This window comes from Barbus barbus (assembly GCF_936440315.1).
Source record: "Barbus barbus genome assembly, chromosome: 10".
NCBI lineage: Eukaryota > Metazoa > Chordata > Actinopteri > Cypriniformes > Cyprinidae > Barbus > Barbus barbus.
In genome coordinates, this window is record NC_136738.1 from 5787644 (window position 1) to 5815541 (window position 27898).

At 36.8% G+C, this 27898-nt stretch overlaps 2 protein-coding genes across 3 annotated transcripts in view; one reads left to right on the top strand and one right to left on the bottom strand.

Annotated features, from left to right (window-relative positions):
• The window catches only part of LOC306876159 (dnaJ homolog subfamily C member 15-like), a 24023-nt gene extending 17400 nt beyond the window's left edge, over positions 1-6623 (bottom strand). The window contains exons 1-3 of one of the 2 annotated variants that reach the window (XM_079427140.1): positions 6459-6623; positions 4939-5044; positions 4002-4053 (exon numbers count right to left, since the gene is read on the bottom strand). In XM_079427140.1, the coding sequence (XP_079283266.1) occupies positions 4002-4053; positions 4939-5043 (157 nt within the window). In that variant the 5' untranslated portion in view covers position 5044; positions 6459-6623. Of the gene's footprint in view, positions 1-4001; positions 4054-4938; positions 5060-6458 lie in introns of those variants that run through there. The other variant, XM_079427139.1, reaches the window with a different exon arrangement.
• On the top strand, positions 6044-27402 carry LOC306876158 (epithelial-stromal interaction protein 1-like). Its single transcript, XM_079427138.1, has 11 exons — positions 6044-6351; positions 7791-7849; positions 9709-9792; positions 9891-9964; positions 10050-10133; positions 11637-11710; positions 13651-13738; positions 18372-18455; positions 18886-18959; positions 20338-20522; positions 25663-27402. The coding sequence occupies exons 1-11, from the start codon at positions 6191-6193 to the stop codon at positions 25785-25787; spliced, it is 1092 nt and encodes a 363-aa protein (XP_079283264.1). The 5' UTR covers positions 6044-6190; the 3' UTR covers positions 25788-27402.
• Positions 27403-27898: the final 496 nt, after the last annotated feature.

Here is a 27898-nt window from a genome sequence, read left to right on the forward strand (position 1 = left end):
ACAGAAATCATATCCAGGGTTAACAAAGTTGGTTTAAGGGTGAAACCAAGGACAAAACCACATTTTAGTCTTATTCAATACGTGTTAAAGGTGAGGCCTTTCAACTTCCCTTGGTATTTATTTGGTCAGGGTGCTGGTGAACTGCCACCGGTTTTGGTTCGACTGTGAAGCAACACACTGCAAGTCAGCAGCACCCAATGAAATGAACATATAATGCCTTCGAACATCCAGCATTCAATAAAGAAGCTGTGAAAGGCCGTTGAGCGGCTCATTTAACCCAGCCAAACACATCAAATCATTAAAGTAATTCATTATGGGAACATTTTTGGACTTTCATTTCATCAAACTCTAAGAAGCGCATTGTTGAGAGGAAAACGTTATTTTGCTTTTCAGCAAAAAAGTGTTTGAGGCTCCCTCCACATTAATCCAAAGTCCTGCCTCTGAGCGGAGCAGACCACACACTGCCTCAGCTTTTGGCAGGAGCGCTGCCCCCTTGATGTACTGAAATGGGAATTAGCCACCTTCCTCAAAGCAACCACAAGTGCTATTCCATCCTGATCTCACACAGCTATGGGTGGAAGACTTGGCGACTAACAATGATTAACTACCACACAGCAGTAGGGAGGACGGCAGAGACACCTGTCAGAAAAGAATCAAATGTAAACAGGCCGATGACAAAGTCGCTTGAATTATTTGGCCACATGGGGCCGTTTACAGTCGCTTTGATTCCTTTAATGCAAGAGGCCGCGTTGACCTCATTAACCAGGGTGAGCTTCATCTGGGGGCTTGAACAAACACTCACAGTAAGAGTGGCTTAACCATCACCCTCATCACCGTCACCATCATCTCGAGTGCTTCCATCCTTTAGAATCACATCATAAATATCTGTGGGTAGCTTTAACATACGGAAAGTTTAGCTAAATATTTTAAGAAGACAAAGGAGGAAAAAACTTTTATTGCATTATACAATGGCTACTCTATCCCACTGTGAACCGCAACATGAGGGATTTTAGCTTACAAACATCCTGCCTAGAAACATAGTCTGCGCCAGAACGCAAACACGAAAACTTTGCCAATGCAGAGTTCCAAGAGTGCTGATATGTAGTTCAGCAGCACTGGGACTTTTCACTGTTGATATCACTTTACTTGTCTGTGTTTGCGCTTTCTAGACAGACCGTCAGTGTATTATAGTGGTGGGGAGGTGTCACTGATTCATTTAAGCACATTCATTCATTCAGGATCGAAACAAATGACTGTCTTTATGAGTGAGTATTTGAATAATTCCCTCAACTGATGTACTCTAGCATATCAATTCATTTAGGACTGAAATAATATGAGTGTGTCACTGAATCATTTATTAAACAGATTTGTTCAAACACACTGATACATTCAGGATCACATGGGTCACATTCATAAATAATTTTGTAGATTACTTCATATTTGCACACACAGATGATCTTCTCATGAAAAATGTATTTCGAATTCATAACATGCACGTATGCATGAGTTTGTACTTACAGGATTAGTACGTCCAGAATAAAAATTTCCTGATAATTTACTCACAAATCACAACCATGTCATCAAGGATGTTAATCTCTTTCTTTCTTCAGTCGAAAATATTTTTTTTTTGAGGAAAACATTGCAGGATTTTTCTCCACATAGTGGACTTCAATGGTGGCCAACGGGTTGAAGGTTCAGATTGCAGTTTCAATGGGCTCTACACGATCCGAGAATTCGGGGAATAAGGGTCTTATCTAGTGAAACGATCAGTTATTGGCCTAAATTTCTTTTTGACTGAAGAAAGAAAGACATGAACATCTTGTATGACATGGGTGTGAGGAAATTATCAGATTTTTTTTTTTCTGGAAGTAAACTAATTCTTTAACCTTGGCTTGATCTAATGTTAATGATTTTAGAGTACTCAACATGAGTGACCATGCGCCTGAGGTTAATATTTTTCCTTTATAGCCGTTAATTACTTTCGGTAGCAAATATACAACACTTTCTGAAGCTGCGCACTTGTCGAAGAGCACGTGATGCAAGATCCTCAAGCAATGCTATCCTCAAAACCAGTTCAATAAACACCTTTTATACACAGACCCAGACTACAGAACTCTCATTAGCCGGCCCTAACCATAGCTGTGTTTTTACACAGAGAAACCTTGCAGCTTGGGTTTATTGACACTCTTTTACTGTACTTGATGACATAGTGATGTACGAAATTTCATCTTAACATAATTATGAGGCCAAAACAATTGTAGGAACAAACAATTGTAGGAACAACACAAAATTGTAGGTGTGGGTGGTTTCTGTTGTTCCTATATACAGTGGGGGGAGCAAATTATTTGATCCCTTGCTGATTTTGTATGTTTTCCCACTGACAAAAAAATTATCAGTCTATAATTTTAATAATAGGTTTATTTGAACAGTGAGAGACAATAACAACAACAAAAAATCCAGAAAAATGCATTTCAAAAATGTTATAAATTGATTTGCAGTTTAATGAGTCAAATAAGTATTTGACCCCTTAGCAAAACATGACTTGGTGGCAAAACCCTTGTTGGCAATCATAGAGATCAGACATTTCTTGTAGTTGGCCACCAGGTTTGCACACATCTTATGAGGCATTTTGTCCCAATCCTCTTTGCAGATCCTCTCCAAGTCATTAAGGATTCGAGGCTGACGTCTGGCAACTCGAACCTTCAGCTCCCTCCACAGATTTTCTATGGGATTAAGGTCTGGAGACTGGCTTGGCCACTCCAGGTCCTTAATGTGCTTCTTCTTGAGCCACTCCTTTGTTGCCCTGGCCATGTGTTTTGGGTCATTGTCATGCTGGAATACCCCTTCACGACCCATTTTTAAATGCCCTGGCAGGCTTCAATTCCCTGGCCCTGATGGTACATGGCCCCATCCATCGTACCTTTGATGCGGTGCAGTTGACCTGTCCCCTTGGCAGAAAAACACCCCCAAAGCATAATGTTTCCACCTCCATGTATGACAGTGGGGATGGTGTTCTTGGGGTCATAGGCAGCATTCCTCCTCCTCCTCCAAACACGGCAAGTGGAGTTGATGCCAAAGAGCTCGATTTTGGTCTCATCTAACCACAACACTTTCACCCAGTTCTCCTCTGAATCATTCAGATGTTCATTGGCAAACTTCAGACGGGCTTTCTTGAGCAGGGGGACCGTGCGGGCGCTGCAGTTTTTCAGTCATTCACGGCGTAGTGTGGTACCAATTGTTTTCTTGGTGACTATGGTCCCAGCTGCCTTGAGATCATTGACAAGATCCTCCTGTGTACTTCTGGGCTGATTCCTCACCGTTCTCATGATCACTGAAACTCCACAAGGTGAGATCTTGCATGGAGCCCCAGTCCAAGGGAGATTGCCAGTTATTTTTTGTTTCTTCCATTTGCGAATAATCACACCAATTGTTGTCATCTTCTCACCAAGCGGCTTGGCGGTGGTCTTGCACATTTGCACCTAACATGCTTATTAAATGAGATCCGAAGTCTTTATGAGTATTGAGTCATTGAATCATTGCCTCCACTTATTCATTCAACCAAACTGATTCATTCAGGATCTAAACAAGTGACTGTCTTTGTGAATGAGTAACTGAATCATTTACTCAAATGATTTGATTAAACACACCGATTCATTCAGAAATAAAACACCGCTAATGTGTTTCGTTCAGACATGCAACAGTAAATTCTGCTTCAAATTCATTTGGAAATATCACAGTCAAGCCATGCAAGAAAATACAAGCAATCCAGTCTCCCCTGGAGTAATCTTAGGTTGAGCACTACCTCAAAAGCACAATGGTGATCAATCATCAGTTTGAACCAGTAACCTTTGGTTCTCAGCCCAGAGCTTTAACCACTAGGCCATACCACACATATTATATAAATGCATGTAGCTTCTGCATGTGACTATGTAACATGAGGATTAATGCACACAAATCTCCAAAAGGATGCATACACAGGGGTCCAAAGCAGAGGTGCTCACCTGCAAACCCTGCCGCTGCAACTCCCAGCCCCACTGCCATCAGACAACCACCCTGAAACACACACACAAACATCACATCACTATGATAATTAATAATAATAAACGCTGGTGGGTTTTAAGCATTAGACAAGGCACACAAGGTTTTCCCATAGCAGATTATTAAAAACTTTAAAAACTAGACTAGACTTCCACTCAAAATTTCATATTTTCCCAGAACTTTTTTTAATATTAAAAGAGTGTTTTTCCTGTATCTGAAAATTCAAACTTCCATAGACGTCCACTGACTGAATGTTCAGAGTCTGACTGATGAATCATGACATTGTATGATTCATGAAATCATGCAGCAAATGTATAGTTCAGATGTAAATGATTTATCATTTAAGATGTTATTTCTATCGATCTTCTCAGACAATACTCCAAAATTAATAAAAACACCCAGAAAGCCCCAGCTACTACCTCAAAATGCACAGCAAAGACCCAGAATGCCATAGAAACCACCAAGAGCACCTTAGAGACCAATTTGTATCCTTAAGGTGCATCTAACCTTTTAACTTAAAATTTTTGAAGCTATTTTAATCTTTCAAATAAGGGTTTGACAAACAAGCTTGGCTTGACAAATTACTATACTTATTAAATCAACTTGTACATATAGCTTTTTGTCGGCCATAAAGTGTTAATTCCCCATGTGACAACACTTACATAATCATTATTGGGCCATTTTTGTTAATGCATCAGTTTATATAATGTGTAATAACATTATAATTGTTATAACACCTCTGGTATATAAAAAAAAGTTAAAGTCTTCAGATAATTGCTTTGAGTTTCAGATGTGAGCAGCAAGGTCAATATACGGATGAAACTCTCATGACACAAGCTCAGCCATTTCATATTAAAACAGTGTAAATGGTCCGGACTCTCCAGCGCGACATTTACTCACAAGGCGTTTGTCAATATCTGTCTCACTCTGCCCGGTGGACTTCGGTGTATATTCAGCATGTCTCATGAAGTCCCCCTCCATCACTACACCACTGGAGCTCGCCATGCTGATGATGACAGACACACCTACGGAGAAACCAGAGGGACAAACTTCACGCTGCTGCGGGGTCTCGCGATTTCAAAACAGAGCTACTCGTTTTAATACCCCACCGCTTCATGTGCCTAAACCTCCAAAAAAAAGAGCTGTAACTTCCAAGCATTATGTAACTGCACAAGGCTTGGTTTGTCAGATTATGGCTTTATTGTTTTTATATGAAAACATGAAAAATATGGATTGTGGACTGTATATAAAAACAATAAAGCCATAATCTGAAAAACCAAGCCTTGTGCATTTTGGGAGATAATATTCGTAATATTGTACAGTAGTTTTGATATCTTTATCTCCAACGGTGTCAGAGTTTAATTCATTTGAGTAGGTACAGTACATAAAACATGAAAAATATGGATTGTGGACTGTATATAAAAACAATAAAGCCATAATCTGAAAAACCAAGCCTTGTGCATTATAGGGAATAATATTCTGAATATTTTACAGTTGTTTTGATATCTTTATCTCCAACGGTGTCAGAGTTGAATTCATTTGAGTAGGTACAGTACATAAAACATGAGAAATTCGGATTCTATACTGTATATAAAAACAATAAAGACATAATCATAAAAAATAAGCCTTGTGCATTATAGGGAACAATATTTAGATATGTTTAACAGTTGGTAAGATACCTTCAAATCAGATGGTATTGTTGTTTAATGTATTTGTATTATTGCATACAGTTGTAAAATTATTATAAAATGCATAACATGCCAATTCCAAAAACAGAGCCTTGTGCAATAACAGGGATGTTTTTCAGAACCTTTTAGTGTTGGTTTTACGGTATAATGTAATGTAGTTAAATTGTTTAATTAATTTATATGGTTAATTTTTCATAATTTGTTTTCTAAAAAATTAAGCCTTGTGCAACGTAAAGGACAAATATTTATGTCTATCTGAGTTAGTTACGGCTTGAAACATAACAGGCGTTAAGAGTTTAACTGAAATGAAACTGAATGTCTAATGAATGTCAAACGTAAAACTAACTTTACCGCCGTCACAGACAGACTAAACAATACCATAACCAACTCCCTGCTAATGCCAGTGATCAGCTGATCTACTGTATGTAAACGTCAGGAATCACGCGACAGAAGAATAAACTAACATGAATCGATCTGCACATCTAAATCGATATTCCAGAGGAAGCCGTGCATATAGAGGAAATGAAATAGAGCAAAGGAGCAATATGACGGACAGCGAGCAAGCGAATGGAAATTATTATGAGAACTCACCTAGTACTTCAAACCCTCAGAATCAGCCAACACAGTAAGTACAACAGTAAAATATCATCAATTTGACTCTCATACTAGGTGTTTGCGTTTGATATAATAATAATATATTTATAAGATAATATATATGATACAAATATTTACATTTAAATGCATCACGTGTTTTATGTTTTAGCATGTATCGTTATTTCGATATGTTTGAGCTAACGATAGGTCATTTTGGCGATTAAATCGTATATTTATTTCTGTAGTTCCTTCACTGTTTATAAACCATATAGGCTACTACTTTAGTTTCACTTTCGTTTCTGTAAAAACATTCTGGGGAAGCGAAACTCAGATATGAATATTTACCATGGCAACAGAGTCCAGGCAGTTTGTCTTGGATTCCACACGCTCACATTTTCACATTTTAAATGACAACATTAAAACATATAAATAAATAGGCTAGTAAAATATCATTAAAAAAAATAAATAATAATAATAATAAATAAATGCAACAATCCTCTGGTGGGCAGTACAAATATAGGTTTTCAATATAAAATATATACTATTTATAGCCTAGTGTATTAAGTTGGCTACATCTATAATTTCTTAAATTTGCCTTTATTTACATTGTGTAGCCTACATCATGTATTAACTAACTAGGAATAAACACATGCTATCACATGACAAAATGTTACCAAAGACTATAGAATACCCGTTTTTTGCTATTATTATATATGTATTCATTATTTAGATTTTATATATTTGTTATTGTTCTTTATCTTCATTTATTTTATCTTGTTGGATTATATATCTTATGTTTGTTTGTTACTTTCAATCCCTCGCAATAGGTTGCTTGTTCTTACACATTGTTAAAATCCAAATATCTTTGTACCGTAAAGTATTTTTTCAAATTAAAATGTTACTTGCAAAATATATATATATATATAAAAAACTATAGAATACCCAAGACGTGTCACTTGAATTTTTTGAAAGGGGAATTCCAGTTGTCTGTGTCCATCCATGTCATTGGATTGTTTATTAAATTAGGCCTAATTTATTATTTACTGTAAAGTACTGAACTGTTGCTTGAACTTATGTACACTTTCTGTTTGTGTTCAGTTTCATCATGCCTAATTCTAATCATTTTGATTTATACCCCTTGACTCATTGTTTTATGTGTCATCAGGCAGCGCATTTGGGGTTATTTGTGATGTCAGGGGATCAGCTATGATACAGATGTGTTTGTAAATGGCTTTTGACAGCTGCATTATTTGGGGTGTGTGTATTGTGTGTCATCATTAAATATGATGGGGATGGAGGGGAAGTTCCCCAGAGTTGTTTGTGAAAAATTCTGACTTTACGTAAGAAAACATGACTTGTGCCCCACTTTGGTTTTGAGACATTGCTGGCATATGAGACTGATAAGTTCACAACATGGATGGGGTCTGAACTTGAAAACTAATGTACCTCATGCATGCCATTTGCCCACAGTGCGGATGGATTCACCAAGATACCACCAAATGAATCAAAACGGAGCAAAGTGCAGAGGAGTAAGTCATGACACGACTGTTGTTGTATTTTTCCATCTTCATGTCATCCAGATGTGTCTCTGATTGCTACCATCATGTGCAATTTCAGCATGTTTAGCTGTGTCTGCAAGAGAAGACAGATTTGTCTTGTTGTTGTTGTTAATGTTGTTCATTATTATCTTAAGGCTGGAATACACTACATGATTTTTAAAACACATTTGAAAACACTAGCCATCATAGACTAGCTATGTTTGTAAATGGTTACAGAGAAAACTTAGATTCATACACTAAATGACTGAAGACTGAGTCGTTCTAAAGACAGCAAACTCACACAGAAACATGTGCATCGTTGCTAGGAGAATGATGAATGAAAACAATATGTGTTCTAAAATTAGCTCAAAATATCAAACATATTTGTGTAAAGCTAAAAGTCTTTTAAATGAAGGTACCAGAAGAGGGGGGGGGGGGGGGGGGGGGGTTGCAGTGATACAATAGAAGAACATTAAAAGAACCATGTTTATGTTAGTGTGTGAAGAACATTTTAAAAATCAAAACAAAATTATAATGAAATTTGTTTTGCAATGGAAAGTGTTAGATGATATGAGTTTATTTTGCTAGTTTTTTACTATGTTTAAATGAATAGTTCATCCAAAAATTATAATTTGCTGAACATTTACTCACCCTCAGGCCATCCAAGCTGTAGATGAGTTTGTTTCTTCATAGGAACAAATTTGGGGAAATTTAGCATTACATCACTTGCTCACCAGTGGATCCTCTGCAGTGAATGGGTGCCGTCAGAATGAGAGTCCAAACAGCTGACAAAAACATCACAATAATCCACAATTAATCCACACGAAGTGTCCTGTGACGTGAAAAGCTGTATGTTTGTAATAAATTCATCGAGTTGTTTTTAACTTTTAAATCATTGCATCCAGCTAAAATATGATTCCTCTATCCATATTATTTTCTCCAGTGAAAAAGTTGTCTTGTCTGAATCAGAAGAGAAATATCTTTTTGTATGCAAGACAAAAACAGTTGTAAATAAATATGTCGATGGATTTTGATGTGCGAGGACAATAGGGATAGCCTTTTTTTACTGGAGGAAGAGTTATGGATTATTATGGACTCATATTCTGAAGCAATGTTTTAAGTTAAAACATTCTTACAAACCTACAAACATGCAGCATTTCACTTCACAATATATTAATTGATGGACTGGAGTCCTGTGGATTATTGTGATGTTTTTATCGGCTGTTTGGACTCTCATTCTGACGGCACCCATTCACTGCAGAGGATTCATTGGTGAGCAAGTGATGAAATGCTACATTTCTTCAAACCTGTTCTGATGAGGAAACAAATTCATCTACATCTTGGCCTGAGGGTGAGCAAATTTTATTTTTGGGTGAACTATTCCTTTAATCCAGCGGTGCCCAATCCTATTCCTGGAGATCTACAGTACCTTCCTACAAAGTTCAGCTCCAACTCTGATCAAACACAACTTAACCAGCTGATTAAGATTTTGAGGAGCACTTGATAATTACAGACAGATGTGTTTGATCAGGGTTGGAACCTGCTGATAGGTAGATCCATGAACAGTATTGGGCTCCCCTTCTTTAATCAAAAACTCAGAATTCCCAAAATCTGCAGACTGACTCTGACTTTCAGCATCTAGCATTGACTAAGGGGGAAAAAAACTGTGCAAAAATTGTGTAGTGTATTCCAGCTTTTAAATAATGTCTCTCTTAAAAAATGTTTATTAAGTAGTCATTTAGTAGCATGCCCTTTGCAAACTTCCAGTTCCCAGCCCTGATCTTCAGCCATTGTCACAACATCCTATTTGTGTGTAGAAATAAAATGCATTTCTATTTCTCTCTCTGCAGTGGCTCAGAAAGAAGAGGAGGATCTGAGGAGATTGAAAGAGGAGAACCGCCCGGGTCCCATTCATCTGGCTCCAGAGAGACTAGGTAATGTGGATATGAAATATATGGAAGTCCTGATATGAAAAAAGACACAAAGCAAAGGCAAGGAACATCTAAAGCTGCTAATGTATTCACTCTCACAGGTGGTGCAGTATCACTGGCAGAAGTCAGACAAAGACAGCAGGAGGAATCCCGCCAGTCAAAGCTGAGAAAAAAGGTTTAGGAGTACCTGTTTAAAATTTCTGGTTCCCAAATACTTGTGGTGCGTTGCATACTTACAGTGCATTTAAATATCTCTACAGCTTCAAAAAGAGGAAATGGATAAAAAGAAGAGACAGGCAGAGGAGGAGGAGTATAAGAAGATGAAGGCCTTACAGCGAGAGAAGGTACAGCCCAAGAAATTGTTTACATCTGATTTTTTATAGCATTTCTGCAGGGCATTGTGTTACTCTTATGCATCTGCAAAACTTCATATGGTCATCTGGCTTGTGTTTGGATTTAGTGCTTTTTTATGATGCCTTTGTAATTCAGACTTTATAACTCCAGATGTCACTGCAGGCAACTTACAAGTTATGTTCTTTGCAATTAAATACTATATTAGACTTCAGCCTTCAGTGTTGCTGCTGCATGAGCTTTGCATGATTGATGAGTCTAATTATTTCAGCAGCACACAATTAATTTGCTAAAACATGCTCCGGTCACTGTTTGGCCATTCTCATAGTGTAATAATGGTTTACTTTGGGGATCTCAGGATTGTAGATGAGCTTGGAATATTGGAATACTGGAAATTTTTAATTAGATTAGATTTAACTTTATTGACATTGTGGAAAGTACAAATACAGAACCAGTGAAATGCAGTCAGCATCTAACAAAGTGCAATCTGGGAATGACAACACTACAAAAATATGTGGTTCAATTAAACATAAATATACAATTCAACAAAAAAAATATATTTAAATAATTAACTGCACTATTTAAAGTTCAGTAATCAACCTATTTTTAATGAAAAATGATTTATTAAATTAGAAAAATTCTACATTTTCATTAGTGGTCTCAAATGGACAACACTGTATATTTATGCATTTATATATATGGTCACACTTTATTTTTAGGATCAATTCTCACTATTAACTAACTACTAATTATGACTTTTCCTCAATAAATTTCTCATTACTGTTTATTAATAGTTTGTAAGGTAGTTGTTAAGTTTAGGTTTTGGGTAGGATTAAGGGATATGGAATATGGTCATGCAGAAAACAGTATGATATATTATATTATTATATAATGTATTAGTACACTTCCAATATGCATGCTAATAAGCGACTAGTTCATAGTGAGAATTGGTCCCTGAACTAAAGTGTTACCATATCTATATTTTTGTGCATGTCAACTGTCCAGATGACATTGAATGTAAAGAAACAATTTGCAGTTTAGTGATAATGGGTTATAAATGCCAAATAATTATTACACTGCAAATGGAATGCTGTTTCAGAGCTGAAGAATGAGAAAATGCAGGGATAATTTTAATAGATGTAAAATAATAATAATAAAATGCTCTGCCTGGTAACAGAAAAGTGTGCATATATTTGGCTCAACAGAATTAATAAATATGGAAATTCAAAATGTGTGTGGGAATCTGTGGCACTAGCTAAATAGAAATGCTAAAATACTGATTGGCCATTGGTCAGTCAGAACTAAAACTCCCACCATAAACTCACAGCACTGACTGAGCCAGTCTTGCTGCTGTATGTCAAGCTGGTCAGAATGCTTAGTTATTATACTGTATACATTATACATTATTATACTGTAGTTCATTTGCATATTAAGCTGACATTTATATTAAGTATTTTAACTTCTAAAGTGCACATATCATGTCTAATGCATTGCAGGCCACTAAACTAGAAATGAGGAAAAAGCAAGAAGACGAACAGAGACAGAAGCTGTACAAACACGACAAGCAAATGTACGTCAACATTTTTTCTACACCTTGCCAGATTTAAAGTGTGCTTTGTTTAAAGGAGGAAGTGTCCACTGTCCAAAAACAATAAACCTGAATGCACAGGTTTATCCTTGGCCCAAGTTCAATGAAAAATATGCTTTTGTTTAGAGCCTGTCAAGAGATAATTCAAAACCACTGCAAGGAATCCTATAAGATGCTGCTGGTAATGAAGCTGCTTTCATTATTTACCATTGTTTCATCACAAAGCCAGCTTTATTTCCTCCGAAGATAAATACAAAAGAAGAAATTTGATTCTCATGCTGCTCTTTATAATACAGTGCAAGCAAATGGCTACCAGAGGCTATTAATAGACTCACGCATGCTTTGTACTATCATAAACATAAAAATAAATTTTATATCTGAGAAACTAATTATTATTGTTTAGTACGTTATTAAAATCTATCAATCATAAATATGTTCTAATCATACTTAGACTCGTAACATTCAGTTTGAATGAGTGAGTGAGTGAGTGAATAAATACATAAATAATAATTAAAAAAGCATCATAATTGTAGTCCATACAAATTCTGCACCATATTCTATATTTTCTAAAGTTTATATTCTTTAAAGTTATTCCCGTTTGGTTTAACTTTTAAAGGGATAGTTCATGCCAAAATAAAACATGTTATCATCATTTACTCACCCTCATGTCGTTCTAAACCTGTATAACTTTCTTTCTTGCGTTGAATACAAAAGAAGATATTTTGAAGAATTTTGAAGAACCAAACTGTTGTTGGTCACCATTGAGTAAGAGTTCCATAGTAGGGAAAGATAAATACTATGGAAGTCAATGGGACCATCAACTGTTTGATTACCAGCATTCTTCAAAGTAGCTGCTTTTATCTACAAGATAAGAAAGAAATTGAATGAGGGTGAGTAAATGATGACAAAATGTAAATTTTTGGGTGACCTATCCCTTTAAATCCAAATCATAAAATATAAATATGTGCATATTAATTTTGGCAAATTGTGTTTGGTTATAAAACACAGAAGAACCATAGATTCAAGATTCATATTATAAAATATATATTTATATATATAATTTTATATTATTATAAATATTATTGTCACATGTGTGTTCCCGTTGTGTTAGTTGGTCCTTATTTGGTAGTTCCTGTTCTTATTAGTTCATTATTGGTTTATTTCTGTCCAGCTGTGTTTAGTTATCTTGTTTAGTTTGAGTAGTTTTTAAGTTCCTGTCTGTCTGTTATTCTGAGTTCTGGTATTGATTGTCTCACCCCTGTATTCCATGTTTCCTGGTCGATGTCTACTTTAAAAGTCATTTTGATTGCTCTCCTCGTCTCCTGCGTTCTCCTTGCTCCCCGCGAAGCGTGACAATTATATTATATTAATAATATTAAAATATTTACTAAATTCAATTAATATTAAATGGTCTATAAAATATATATTTATATATTATAACAAAAATTTAAACTAATTATTCACACAAGTTTGTGTAAATAATCATGATTAATTACACCTAACATTTAAATGTTATATAATAAATATATGTTCACATTGAATATTCAAATTAATGTGCAAACAGCATTATTGTAAATGTTCGATATTTTAAATATTTGTTTAATTGAATCTATGATTGAAGGCCAGTATAACCAGTACTGATGCCTGTATTATGTATATTATTTTTTAATTAATTAATGTTTTTAACAGATGAATGATATTTGAGAGCAGCAAAGAGAGTCGGTGAAAAGCAACTTAAATTTCAGTCTTTTCCTCAGAAAACTTACACACCGTTCAGAACACAGTACATGTTTTTTGTGATTTCTGGGAGAAAGAAAATCGTATGGGTTTGGAACAACATGGGGATGAGTAAATGACGACAGAATTGAAATTTTTTGGATGAACTATCCCTGTAATCACAATTATGTCCCTTCCTCCTGCAGGAAAACCGAGGAGTTTCTTCAAAGAATTGAGAGGTCCAGCAGTAGCGTTTCTATGGCAGCAAGCAATTCCATACCAGCATCATCCTGGGTAAGACACAGGCCAAGAATGCACTGTGTGCTCCACATGCCTGAGTTCAAGCCTCTTGTGCATAGCTGTGGCACTGAGGTTACAGCCCAAGGCACTGGAATAATTCACACCAATTGATCTGTCTTTGATACATGTTTTCAAAGCAAACATTGCTTACTCGGTAGCTCTTCTTGACATAGCACACTGGACTGCAGTAAAGAGCCAGCCTGCTGCACAGCTCGGTCCCCTCCAATTATCTCCTCATTAGCCTCACACCGGAGATCGCTGACTGAGTCCATCATAGAGCTTCCTTAGTTGTAAACACGTAGCCTTCCTTTTCACGGTCAGCCAGCGCAAAGACGCAAGTGTTGCTTCTGAATGGTGAGGCAAGCAGAGTTCAGGGGACTTCCCAGAGTTCACAGCGAGCATGCCTCACAAAAGGCAGAGAGGGGTCTGTGAGAATGCAACAAAAAGAGAGACTGGTGTGGAATAACCTGTATGGTTTGAGTGAAAGTACCTGGAAAGGAGCCAGAGGCTGAGCCTGTGACATAAGCAATCTGACAGGATGTGTTTGGTGTTAATTACAGCTAACCAACATGATTTCACTTGAATTCTGAGCACTTTCGGTATGCTTCAGAATGCTCTTGTGGTCACCAAACACTGAGATATAGATCAAGCAGTGCCTGTATTTTTTATATTTTTTGGCAAACCTTTTCTTTAAAGTTCTGCTTGAAGAATCATCAAAAGTATGAAGATCTCCACCATGCTGGAGGCAGCAGAAATTCCTTTCATAGGGGGTAATATTTAACCGCATATTCTCAACTGGGAAAAGTTATTGCATAAAGTCAAATCAAATGCAAATCAGCAAAATAAATTGGAGACAGCCAGAACAACATAACACAAGACTTTTTCAATGCTTTTGAAATAAGTTTCATATGCTCACCAAGGCTGCTTTTGTTAATATGTTGGTATATTTTAAATTGCAATTTATTGCTGTGATGCAAAGCCGAATTGTCAGAATCTCCAGTCTTCAGTGTCACATGATCTATCAGAAATCATTCTAATATGCTGATTTGCATAAGAAACATTTTTTTACTATTATACAAGTTGAAAACAGCTGTGCTGCTTCTATTTTTGTGGAAACCTTGCAAGGTTTTTTCAGGATTCTCTGAACTGAAAGTTCAGAAGAGCAGCATTTATTCAAAATAGAATTCTTCTGTAACATCATACTGTCACTTTTGGTCAAGCACTGAGATTCCCTCAACTAATCAAATCTGGTGCTATTGCATCATTAAAATATTTAATATATACGTCATCTGCAGCATGCTAGTATATTTGCAGCTTACAATGACTTTAAAATACCAATTTCCCACTTCCTCCCCAGCTCCACCTGTCTAGATCTGATACAGGTTCAAATATACTATCTGTTATGGATAATATATTAATTTTATATTCATTCAGTATATTTATATTCAGTTTTTAAGGTATGTTTTCTTTACGTTTATTGCTTTCAAAGTTATAGTACACATTCATATAGTACACATTCACAACACACTGAAAAATACCAAATGTTATGTATCAGATCAAATAGAGGGATGTTGCTGCAGGGATGTTTTTGTCACATTTAGTGGCAATTTGCCCTGAGCCCTGGTTAATTTCTGACCATGACTGGTGGGGATTGAGGGCTGGGCTGACCATGAGAGGTTTGAGGGCTGCCTCTTATGTTGTACAGACCACTAAAAGTGGCATCTGACAGCACTGTTAAAAATCGGCATCGTTTCGGGTCAAGCAAAGAATGTTTTGTTGTGCGGCTTTCAATACTGCTCTGCAATTGTTGCCTGTTTGAGATTTTCGAGGACTTCCCTCTGGATGACTAATGGGGAAAATCCCTCTAATAGACACATTGTGCATTAGGATTTTAGGGTCGTGGTACACAACACATGCAACAGCGTTTTGAGCAGAGCATTGGCTCTCTCAGCTTACCGGGAGAGGAGGCCCTTCGATTGTGATTTTTCTTGCTGTATTGACTTAAGTGGCTGGACATCCTCCAGGCCAAGTAATGAAACGCTCCAACCTAAATGTCGTAGGCCCGCCGATCAAAGTGTTTGTGGAAAGACGGGTTCTTGATGTGGTTTTGTGGCCACTGAGAATTGTTATGCTTTCAGTGATGCTTCCACAAGACAGATTAATCTCCTCCATATCCTCTGTTTGTGCAAAGGATCCTTTGTATTGGCTTCCCAGGATGCCAGGCCCAGGTCGTCCCACCTATTCCCCTTACTCTCTGGCCATTTCAAACAGAGCAGCCCCTGCCTGCTCTCCCCGGGCCGTCTGACCAAACACACAAAGGATCTCTTCCACTTCCAGGCTCTCTGCCTGCCCCTCCTTACAGATTTGTTTTGAACAGGGCCATGAGAATCTCAGAGAAACATCACAGCTGACACCCAGTTTTGCGCTGAAATATGTGATGGGCTCACCCTCAGGGGTTGTATTGTATTGTTGGGGATTTTACAGTTAAAACCCAATGACCAGGTATGATGAATAAAGACAAGGAGTCAGATTGCGATTAATTAAAGAAATTTACTGAAGAAATAGTTTGCAGTTTCATCCGCAGAAGTCAGCTTTATAACACTTGCGATGCAGTTCGTAGCTCACGTGAATAAAATCATCACTTACTTCTTTCCTCCATTTTCTGATACAACTAGTTGTGTCCAACCAAGCATGTCAATGAGATCTTCACAACAATGTGTCATGTGAATTTTCCATTTGAATTGAAATGTGTCAATGGAAGACACGATTGAGGCGTAGATCACGTGTTCGCAGAAATGCAAGTCATTCACCAATGCACATCATTCACATTGACTGGCGTGAATTTGTGTCTTTACATTGACTTTGTATGTAATTTACTTGCGTGAATAATTAAATTCACTTTTGGTGTGCACACACCATTAGACAGGAAAAACCTTTAAGACAAATTGCATCTTTAAAGCACTTCACCCTATTTTTTTTTTTTAATTAAACAAATAAAAAATATATATTATTGCAATAACACTATTATACTGTAAAATAAGTAAATGTATTATTATTAATAATAATAAACTAATTTTTATTTTGGTGGAAGCTGCAAGGAGATTTCAAAGCTCTTTTTAAAAAAACAGATTTATAAATTATTCTATTTACAATTTTGGAAAGATGATTGCTGCATGTTGTGTTTTAAAATGCACATTAAAAGCAACTCAAACTCACTGAACTTGTATGTAGAGCAGCATTTACTGTGAACCATTTTACTCTGAGCCACTGAAAACAGTAAATCATGAGTTGCTCATGTGTAAATGAACACAGTGCCATGCTAAACCAGCCAATTATCGTCTATTTGGCGAGTATGAGTTTGCTGTTTTTACTTGTATTTGGTGCATTGATTCATGAAATACATGTATTTATATGTATTTGCGGGGTGGTGATGGCGCAGTGGATAAGACACATGCCTTTGGTGTGAGAGACCCGGGTTCGAATCCACTGTGAGACACCAATGTGTCCCTGAGCAAGACACTTAACCCTTAGTTGCTCCAGAGGCGTGCGACCTCTGATATATATAGCAATTGTAAGTCGCTTTGGATAAAAGCGTCAGCTAAATGAATAAATGTAAATGTAAATTTGCAAATGCAGTATTTTTTTCTCTCAGATTTACACAATTCAAGTAGGTCAAACTACAGGTCATAAAAAAGGAAATCCGTATTAATATGGAAAAATCACATCCCTGATAAGTAATTAAGTACTGATTACTTCTCAGAACTCACAGATAAATCATAAACTTCTGGATGTTGATAACTAGTTAACTGCCTCTGATGTCTTTAACCTTGCAAATTTTGTCAAAGCCATTAACTGGTTCTTCTTCAAATTTGCCAACTCTTTGTTTTAATCAGGAACCACCATAATATGTCCTTTTTCTGCTTGACTCCCATGTCCTTGCTCTTAGAAGCTGCATAAAGGCAAAACGTCATATTAGAACTGACATTTTATGTCAGCGCTTGCCATTTTTGTGTGCAGTATGCATACGATGACCAGTAATCAGACTGTGAGTGGTCCACACACATGCAAATTTGGCCATTGCATCAAGGCATTTGAGTGTCTAACACCATGAGCAGTGCATTTTTAAGACAGTTTCAAGTTCTAAATAGATAAACTATTAAAAATGCACCTTGAGATGCAAGCACTTTTGTTGTCACAAAAAATGCATCCTATGTGAACGGCAACTAAATTCGAGGCCACATTAGTGAAATTGGAGTTAAATTTCACGAGTAAAAAAAGTCCATTGTCTCTTTTCAGTAGTGTAGAGATGTAAGAAGCACAACTCACACAGAAGTCCCTTCCAAACCAAGCAGGTTTTTGTTGCTCAATGTGGCAAATTCATGTTACCGACATAAAAATGAGCAGAACGTGTGTATGGAAGTTTTATCCCCTCATGTGAAACTCCCAATTGCACAAATTCCTATTAGAATAACTGGATTTCGCACACAAAATTTTGCATAGCAATGGCAAATGTGAGAAACCTTAAGAAACGTGTGATCATGTTTTATTCAGGGCATTCAGGAAACCCAGCATAGTCCAAAAAAGACACATTCCTAGATTTCATTGTGTGGCCACTTTTTCTTCACAGACTAAAAGTCATGAGTACAGGGAAGCCAGAAGAGAGGAGGAGAACGCTGACCTGCTTAAGAAGAAAGAGGAGCAAAGGATAAAGGTAAAGCATAATGGAAGCGAAACAGATGGTCTGAACTTAAAAGCATCACCTCCACTTTTGGTTCGCAGGAACACCACAGCAAAACATCTGGGCTTTGCCAAGAAAAATAACTAACTCTGCCTAGCATATGCTATTGATTAGCATGATCTAGGTTATAGGAGGTAGTCATGGATGGAGTAGTGTAGGTGTTTTCCAGCTGGCTGTATAGTGGTATTTCTGTGACTTTGAATGCCTCTATGTTGGTCAAACACAGACTTAATTCACTGATATGCATTGAGGACAAAAGGTCAGCTTGGGCTATCATGTTGATGTTGTTTATTCATGCAAATATGTAATTAAATTGTTATAGCCACAGAGCTTGAATCCTTTTACATAAGTAGAAGAGACATTTCTGTTGGAGATGAAGTTTTCATTAACTTACTATTTCCAGACAGAAATTTTGGAGGAAAAACAAAAACAACAGGAGGAGGACAGGAAGAGTCGGACTGAAGCTGACCATCGGCGGTATGGGCGCCTAAACATGACAGACCACTAAAAAAGCCATGACTGTCAGAATTAATAAAGGAGTCTGAGACCACTAGTAAAAATGCTTATATTATGCATTTTTTCTAATTTCATGCCATTTTTTCATTACAAATTATATTGTCAGCATTGCAATTTGAATGAAAAGTTTGGAAAAAAAGCATGAATTTCAGAATGCTTTAGCGTTTTGGTTGTTCTAATGACTCCACAATGACTGTGAACTCCACAAGTTTGTGTAAAACCTGATGATCAGATTCTCCAATGTGATTTGTGATTATTCAGGGGAGCATTGTGTGTTAAAATTATGATGAAAAAAACATCTTTAACCTGTCATACAGTATATGATTTTTTTCCCTCTGTGAAACACCAAAGGAGATAATTAGCAGAATGGCTGAGCTGCACAATGGAAGTGGATGGGGATCAGCATCTGTCTGGCCCTCATCTGGAAAAGATCAGCTTGGACATTCTATAAATAACTACTTTTGTGTTCCATGGAAGAAAGAAAGTCATACAGGTCTCATGGCAAATTCTGAACTTGTATAGAATACTTGTGTAATTTAAGAATGCAATGTTTTAGACACTTAATTGCATGTTAATAATGTATTATAGTTTACATTTATGCAATTATTGTTTAAGTGCTTTCTGACTACTTAAGTAGGACTTACATATTTATATATAATTTCATAATTACTTCTTTTGTCTTTGAAATATGTGTGCGGCTGAATGTACTGACAAGCATTTAACTAAATATACTTAAGTGTAATTACTGTTGAACTTACATGTATTTATATTTGTAACTGTATATTTGTAACAATTTACGTTTAAAATATATTAACTTTAAATGCAGCATATTGAATAACACGCTACAGTTACAATAATTATTATTTGACATGTTTAGTATGTTAGTCAACACATCAAAATAAGTGTATGTCTTTAAAACATGACAAAGGATTATTAAAACATGAGGTAAAATGTACTTAAAAAAAATGGAAAAATAACAAGTTAGGAAACATAAAAGTCATAAAAGTGCACTTTCTTTTAGTACACTTAAGTGAGGTTTTATTACATTGATATTATATGGTATCTGTTAGTATTTTTTAATATACTTTAAGATTTTAAGCATACTTCAAGTGCACAATCAATACATTTAAGCATATTTCTTTTTCACAAGGCTAGAACCCTAGAAAGAGTGCAAAACTGTTCTTTATTGTATCGAAAGCCTAAAATGTGTTCTAAATTAGAAAGATTTGGATTTCAACATGGTCTCAGACATCTGAATCCCACTGTACTACTCAAGTAGAAGTATTTCATTGCTCGGAACAAGTTGTGAAACGTTCTGATGATATATTGCTCTCTTCAGGGTGAACATGGCCTTCCTAGACCGTCTGGAGGCGGGTAGTTCAGGTAGGGTGCCTGAACCCGTGACCCAAACCCCTGAAAGAACTAATGTCTGGCTGGATGATGACGATGATGAACCGCAGGATACTGCCTTATACACAGTACCCAACCCATCACAGCTCCACACAGATTGTGAAGAGGAGGATGGTGAGTCTTAAAAAAGATTTATATGCATCTGCCATGGCACTGTGTGTGTTTAGGTCTGTTTCGTTTCACAGCACCTCTGGAAACGTCTCCATTGCGTCGACTTCTTGAGTCTCAAAGCTTGTGTGTGATATTAAACAGATCTCACTCCCCCGGTGCCGGACAGCATAACACATTATGTAAATAAAAATGTCCCGGCACGCCAGACACGTGATGCTCTTAGATGCCCCTGTATATTCAAACTGTCAGTGTTATGAGAGTTTAATGTCAATGAGTCAGTAAGAGACAAACTCATTAGCAGGGAGCTGCGTGGCTGATGTGTTTTTACTCTAGATTGTTTTGAGGTCCGAATTGCCTGCTGTAAAGTAAAGTCGTTTGGCCTGGGAGAAGCTTGAATTATTGGCATGCCTGTCTGACAACAGATTCATTAACTGTAAGCCTGAAGCGACTGCTGAAACAAAAACATCGGTTAGCTCTTCCAGATCCAGTCTGGCTGCATTGTCATTACTTGGAAATGTGCCATTCTGTCTTCAGACTTGTCCTGCTGTAGTGTGGGTTAAAGAAATAGTTCATCCAAAAATGAAAATCAGTCAGTATTTACTTACCCTCATGTCGCTGTAAGCCCTTATGCTGTTATTATTTATGCAGAACACACAGGGAGAATCTTCATGCAGCTCTTTTCCATAAAAAGACAGTTCATATAGCATGTCTGGATGTCAGTGCAAAAAGCACCATAAAAGCAGTCCACATGATGTGTGTACTATATTGTAAGTACAATTCGTTATTCACTCTCAAATCAAAGCAAACATGCAAAAGATTTTATGGCTGTCAAACCAATTATACTCTGTACCTTTAGAGGTAGAGGCTGTTTTTATTGACATTTTGAATTATTTTCTTTTTTCATTTTAATTGTAAAGTTTTGGAAATTTTGTTGTGTTTGTCATTTGTAGTAGTTTTTTTATTTATCTTTTTTTTATATATATATCTAATTGTTATTCATTATTATTTTTAGTTGTTTTAGTACATTTAACTTTGTCTTAGTACAACGTAAACTAAAAAACAATGAAAATGTTGGCAGCTGGCTAAAATAAGTTTTTATATTTTATTGCAGTTAATATTATTTAATTTCAAGTAACACTTTTTAAGTAGTTTTAGTTAACTCTGGTCACTGGGGCAGTAAGGCCTATTCACACCAAGATGAATATTCAGTTGAAAAATATTCTGTGCAAACTGGTCAACTAATAGGCATCTCTAAATGCGGCATCTACTGAGAATGAATCTACATTTTCATTCAGCCCTTCTCAATATTTTATGTACCTGTCCAAATTGTCATGCTAAACTTTTGTGTTGGGCCTTTAAAAAGCCTTTTACCCTATTTACCACTAAAAGGTTCATAGTTAGTATCTTAAAAGTATATATAACATGCTGATTTTAGAGGTGAGTAATGTGCAAAGTTACCCTTTCAATGGTACTGCCCCAGTGACAAACTGTTGTATCCCCTTTTTCCACATTTTTTTCTAACAGTGGCACAGGTTGGACTTCAATACCATCATAAAGATGTCATTGGTTCTCATATGACCATGTGATTTAAATTGAGAGAGTTTATAGCATCCTTTTTGGAGTGTTAAATGAAAAGGAACTGCATGAAGATTTAAAATGTCTTAATCTGTGTTCCACTGAAAAAAAGTTTGGAACAACATAACAGTGAGTAAATAATGGCAGCGTTTAAATTTCTCTTTTGATGTGATGATTTCATTTTAAATCCTATCCGGGAATGGAGAACTATAGCATATTCTATTCTGACCAAAGGGCATGGAATTGTATGATTCACACTTATTGCTTTAGCCTCCTTAGTGGGATTTGCAAATGACTTATGGTCCGATTCAGCCTGAATCTAGCTCCATATGTGGAGATCTTCACCTTTTTTTATGCCAAGAGGTGTGGCTGTTACAGCTAGCTTTTCCATCTGTGTGGAGCTGCTGTGTGATGGTGTGGGACTAATGTGCCATTCACATTGAAACAGTCTGCATATCTTCTGAGATGCATAATGACACATTATGTTTGTGTTCAGCATCACTTACATCTGAATCACTGCAAGTACCAAAGGTTGTATCCTCAGCTGAGGTTTGGGGTCAGCCAGGTCCTCTGATTCTCAAACTCACACCTCTGTCTCTGATTACCAGAAACATTAGATGTGTTTGTCTCCGGACCAAGAGAGTCTCAGAATGACCTCTCGTCTGGCTGCGGTTCAGCTTACTCGCAGTAGATAGGACCTGCCCTGGCTTTTGATGCTTTCGTACATGAACACCATGAGTACAGTTAACAGGCTGAAGGATGAGACATTAGAAGCCACTAATGTCAAGGCAAGACATTACAATGGAATAGAGTAAACTAACATTAAAAGATATCACCATAGTTCCTCCATTTGATCAATCACAGTAAATTAAGACAATTCTGAAATGTCAAATGCACTGAGGCATTATCTAATTTTGTATGCAATTATTGCATATATTTTCATAACAGAAATCCGAATACTGGATAAAGCCAGGTTCAAAATCATTGTTTCATTTTGTTGATATATTAAAGGGACAGTTCACCCAAAAATGAAAATTCTGTGATTACTCACCCTCATGTCGTTCCAAACCCGTAAGTCTTTCGTTCATCTTCGGAACACAAATTAAGATATTTTTGATGAAATCCGAGAGCTTTCTGACCCTGCATAGACGGCAAGGTTTCTACCACAATCAAGGCACAGAAATGTATAAAGGCAAAAATCAGGGGTTCAACACCATAATTTTACAAAGCTACAAGAATCATTTTTCAAGTCCTTATGAAAAATAATTCTTGTAGCTTTGTAAAATTATGGTGTTGAACCCCTGATTTTTCCTGATTCTTCTTTTCCACATCACTCTAGGCACCATTATAGAGAGTACCATTAGAACCATTTTAACCCTTAAAGGGGTCATTGGATGCAAAATTCACTCTTCAGGTTATTTGAACATAAATGTGTGCTGGAAGTGTGTGTACACATCCATCCTATAATGATAAAAATCCACCCAGTTGTTGTTTTAAAATCCCCTTTCTCAAATCAGGCTGTTCTTACGTTCCTGTCAGAATGATGTAGTTCTGTACAGGTCCCTCCCACGACAGTTGATTGACAAGGCCGTCTTACCTTAGACCTGCCCTGAGTGAGCTGAGTGAGCTGCAAACAGTCCGACCGCTATTGTGTTGACTCCAGTGCAGGGGAAGACAAGGTGTCTCAGATTAAGCAATTGAGGTGTTTTGTTGTTGGATGTAATAATGAATATAGCAGTCTGAAGATGTTTTTTTACACTACCATTGAGAAATTTTAACCAAAGTATGTTATAGGCTTTTAATTAAGACCCTAAAGAATCATATCAACTTGTGCGAAATGGGCATCCGATGACCCCTTTAAAAGCCAAAGGTGTTTACAAAGAGTATTTGGATACCTCTTTTTATTACTCCATAAATCAGAAAATACTGTCACCAGTCAGAAAAAAACATTTTCACCAAGTTTTTAGCCTTTAAATCGATAGTTCACCCAAAGAAATGGCAGTGAATGGGGGTTGTAAGAAAAATATCAATATTTTCAACTTTATAAACGGTGATCTCTAGCTTCCGCTAATTGTCGTACGTACGTACGTACACAAGGAAGAGGCATTCCAGTGGATGACGTAGGACACAGAAGCACTGAGGAGAAAGCAAAATAAACACCAGTCACAAATTAGAAGTACAAAATGAGGATTTGTAAAGAAAAATGTCAGAGGATTTGCTGTAAACAAAACTTGGTTCTCACGACACTAGCATATCTAGGACTTCAAAATCTTAAACCCCATTTACTGGCATTATAAAGCTTGGAAGAGCCAGGAGATATTTTTTAATATCACTCCAATTGTATTCGTCTGAAAGAAGAAAGTCATAGACACCTAGGATAGCTTAAGGGAGAGCAAATCATGGGGTCATTTTTATTTTTGAGTGAACTATCCCTTAAAATGTCAAATATATATCATGCAAATTAAATCTGAACAAACCCCTTTACAAAACCCTTTAGAACATAGATGGGAATACAACTGGAAAGAGCTATGTAAGTGCTACTGAAGTGGAGATTTATGGCTAGAAAAGAGAAAATGGCCTTTAAAGATATGTATTGTAATTGAAATCTATTAATGTCTAATAATAAATAATCAAATGTGTATTTTGGATGTTTTCTTTCCATTATTTTGATGGAAGTCCAGTTATGAAAGCGAAATAGCCCAAAATCATAAAATTGACCACTGCCTGTAGTGTCTAATATGTCTTGCTATACCAGATTCAAGCTGTATATTCTTAAAGGTGAAGTGAGTAATTTCTGCTCCACTAACATCACTGAATGTAACCACAAAAATAATGACTTCCATTTTCCGAATAACTCCACCCATAAATCAACCTAGGAACAGATTACTTTATGTAATTAAACTATGATAAAAAATACCCACTTCACCTTCAATTATGTTCCTGTAGCTCAACTGCTAAAGCATAGCGCTAGCAACGTTGTTGGTTCCAGTCCCCAGAAATACATATATTTTACCAATAAAATGTATACCTTGATTGAACACTTATTCTGTCTGTTTGAATTATTGCCATCAGTATTCTGCTATCCTTTCACCCACTTGACAAATTTCATTTATTTTCTGTTGGCTTTTATGTCCAATGACGGCCTTCCCATCTATCCTGCATTCCTGGGATCTGTGTGTATGGGACATCTGTCTGCCATAGTGCTAGTTTGGTTCATTAGTGTGTGGTTTAGTGTGGGATCAAGATGCCGTTGTTTGCGGAACAGGCTGGCAGAAGCACTGCGGTGGAGACGAGTTCTCCCACCCTGTCTGTCCTGCTCCATGAACTAGATGAACCAGCAGGGAGGTCAATCTTGCGCTGCAGCGCTGCATAGCTGCACATTATTAGAAGGATGTGTGTGAGAGCCTCAGGATCTGAAGTCTAGGAACAAGTGACCATGGTTGCTCATAATTTTTTGGCAGCCTGGCGCTCGCATTTTGTGCATGGAAATGCTAACGTAGAGTGATTCAGCTATGGAGATATTAATTAAACTACTGTACATTAACAATTTGTTTGTTTTTCCTTGTAGGTTGTATGTGGACCCTGATGAAACTCCAGAATAGGTTTCCATACTATGAGCTCAATATGCTGGAAGAGATCGTCAAACAGTGCAATGGCAATTACCAGCAGGCTTATGAGCTGCTTAATGTGTAAAAACGTTCTCCTCAGTGATAGATTGATCCTAATGTTGTTTTGAGAGTAAATAATACGTTTTGGGTGAACTGCCACTTTACTTAATGAAGGTGACGAGCTTAAACCAAACAATCTAGTATCCTTTGAACTGAAACAAAAAAATATTTTTTAGTTTGTGCAGTTATTTTTGCTATGACACTAAATGGATTGACACTTAGTCACAGAGAAAAGAAATCAAAACAATAAATCAAGAATTGAGTCTGCTGTAGGAACATTTATGGATCCCATGAGTACAATTCACAGGCTAAATGATGTGTTCACTAAATTCAAAGGCTAATTTATAATGAGGTAAAGGACTGAACTCCACCAAATCCACCATAGGGATGGACAGTGAAAAACCAAACCATCATACAGTTCATTAGCTTTCTGAACGCTGTATAGGTTTCTGCTAAAACTGCATTAATTTAAAAAAGCTGCCTCTATGTATGTGAAATAGAGTGCAACAGACGGGTTCCTGAAGTAAATATCCCATCCATTTTCTCCATTGGGGAATTCTTTTTTAATATATTTTAACAATAACTTATAAACCATTAAAGAGAGTTCTACTGTGAGCTACGAGGCGTGTGCTTTTGTTGATGCTATTAGTTTTATTATTTCAATTTATATTTTAAATAATTGTGTTTAACTGCATAATTCCTGTTGAAAAACGTCTCAGTCAGAGAATCGCGGCAAGCGAATCAAGATTAAAAGAACTCTTCAGCACTGCCAATGATATATCCGTAACCTACTCACATGTTTGTGTATATATTTATACATATCTATCTATATTAATACATACATACATTTTATTTTATATCACTCACAATGCTTCATGTGATTGTAGCTCTTTCCCGTGTTAAAGCTGTTAAGTGTACAGTCTTATCTCTTTTTTTTTTTTTGTAATGTGATCCACCGCTTAGCTGGATGGTTTGGTTCATGGCTTAAATTTCCTCAATAAAGACTTTTTTCAAATTCCTATGGGAAAATGAGTGGGAAAAATGCTTCTGGAACAAATGCAGCAGAAAAAGTGGGCAGGCACAGTTGCACTCCATTCAGCAGATTTAATCCTGGAGTAATGGAAGAGACATTTCATGGGTGCGTTGTCCTGAAAAAAAGATTTGAAGGTGTCCATATGTAGAAAAAGAAAAAGAAACAAGTTCCTGGATTTGTGTTGATGTGTTTAGAAAATTGCTTAAACTACCACAAAGTAAAATTCAGCTTTATCTAAATTAACTTTATCTTCATTGATAAAGTCATTTTACAAATATGTGTAAGAGAGACACAAATGGCACCAATTTTGGCGATGATGGAGAAAGAGCTGGTGTTCTTCACTCAAGGAGTCAAGGAGTTCAGGTTCAAGTGTGTCCAAAACATAAACTTGTACATCCCGCGGAACAGTTTTCTTGGTCTTCAAAGGTTTTGACCCTGCTTAGTGAACAAAATAATGCGGTTGATTCTGTGTGAATCGCAATAATATAGATACCTTGTGTTTTTGTTGAACCATGATCAATCGTGTTCCTGCACAGGAAAAGTTTCTCATGTAAATGTATTCGCGGCATTAAACATGCTGTTTCCTGTGACAGCTTCCCTGCCTTTTGATGAGCGTATTTTTTTGCGAGTGTGTTTTCCTGTGTGCGGGGTGGCGAGGTAGTTGTGGAAAGAGCGGTTCCCAAGGTAACCCAAACTTTAAAGGAAACTGTGTTTTTTCTGACACATGATACCAAGAAACATTTCCGAGAGGTGTTGTTCTGGGTCATTGAAACTAAGAGGGATCACGTTGCAACGTCATATCGCACAACTCTGATGGCCCACAAATCAGATTTGTGGTAGGTAGATCTACGAGACCCTGATTACCTCAGCAGCATTCAGGGGGATTTCCTGTGGGTGGTTCCCCATCTGAATTAGGTCACAGCATTACCCATATCACCCAAGAATTCTGGGGGAAAAATAATAAAATCTACAGACAGCAATAAACCACAGCATACACCCAGTAGATCTGGGGTCCATTATCCATTGGTGTCGAAAAGACAAATATATTGATTCTCTACGAAATTACCCCTTTTGTTTTTCTCTTTGACCATTTTCCAAGCATT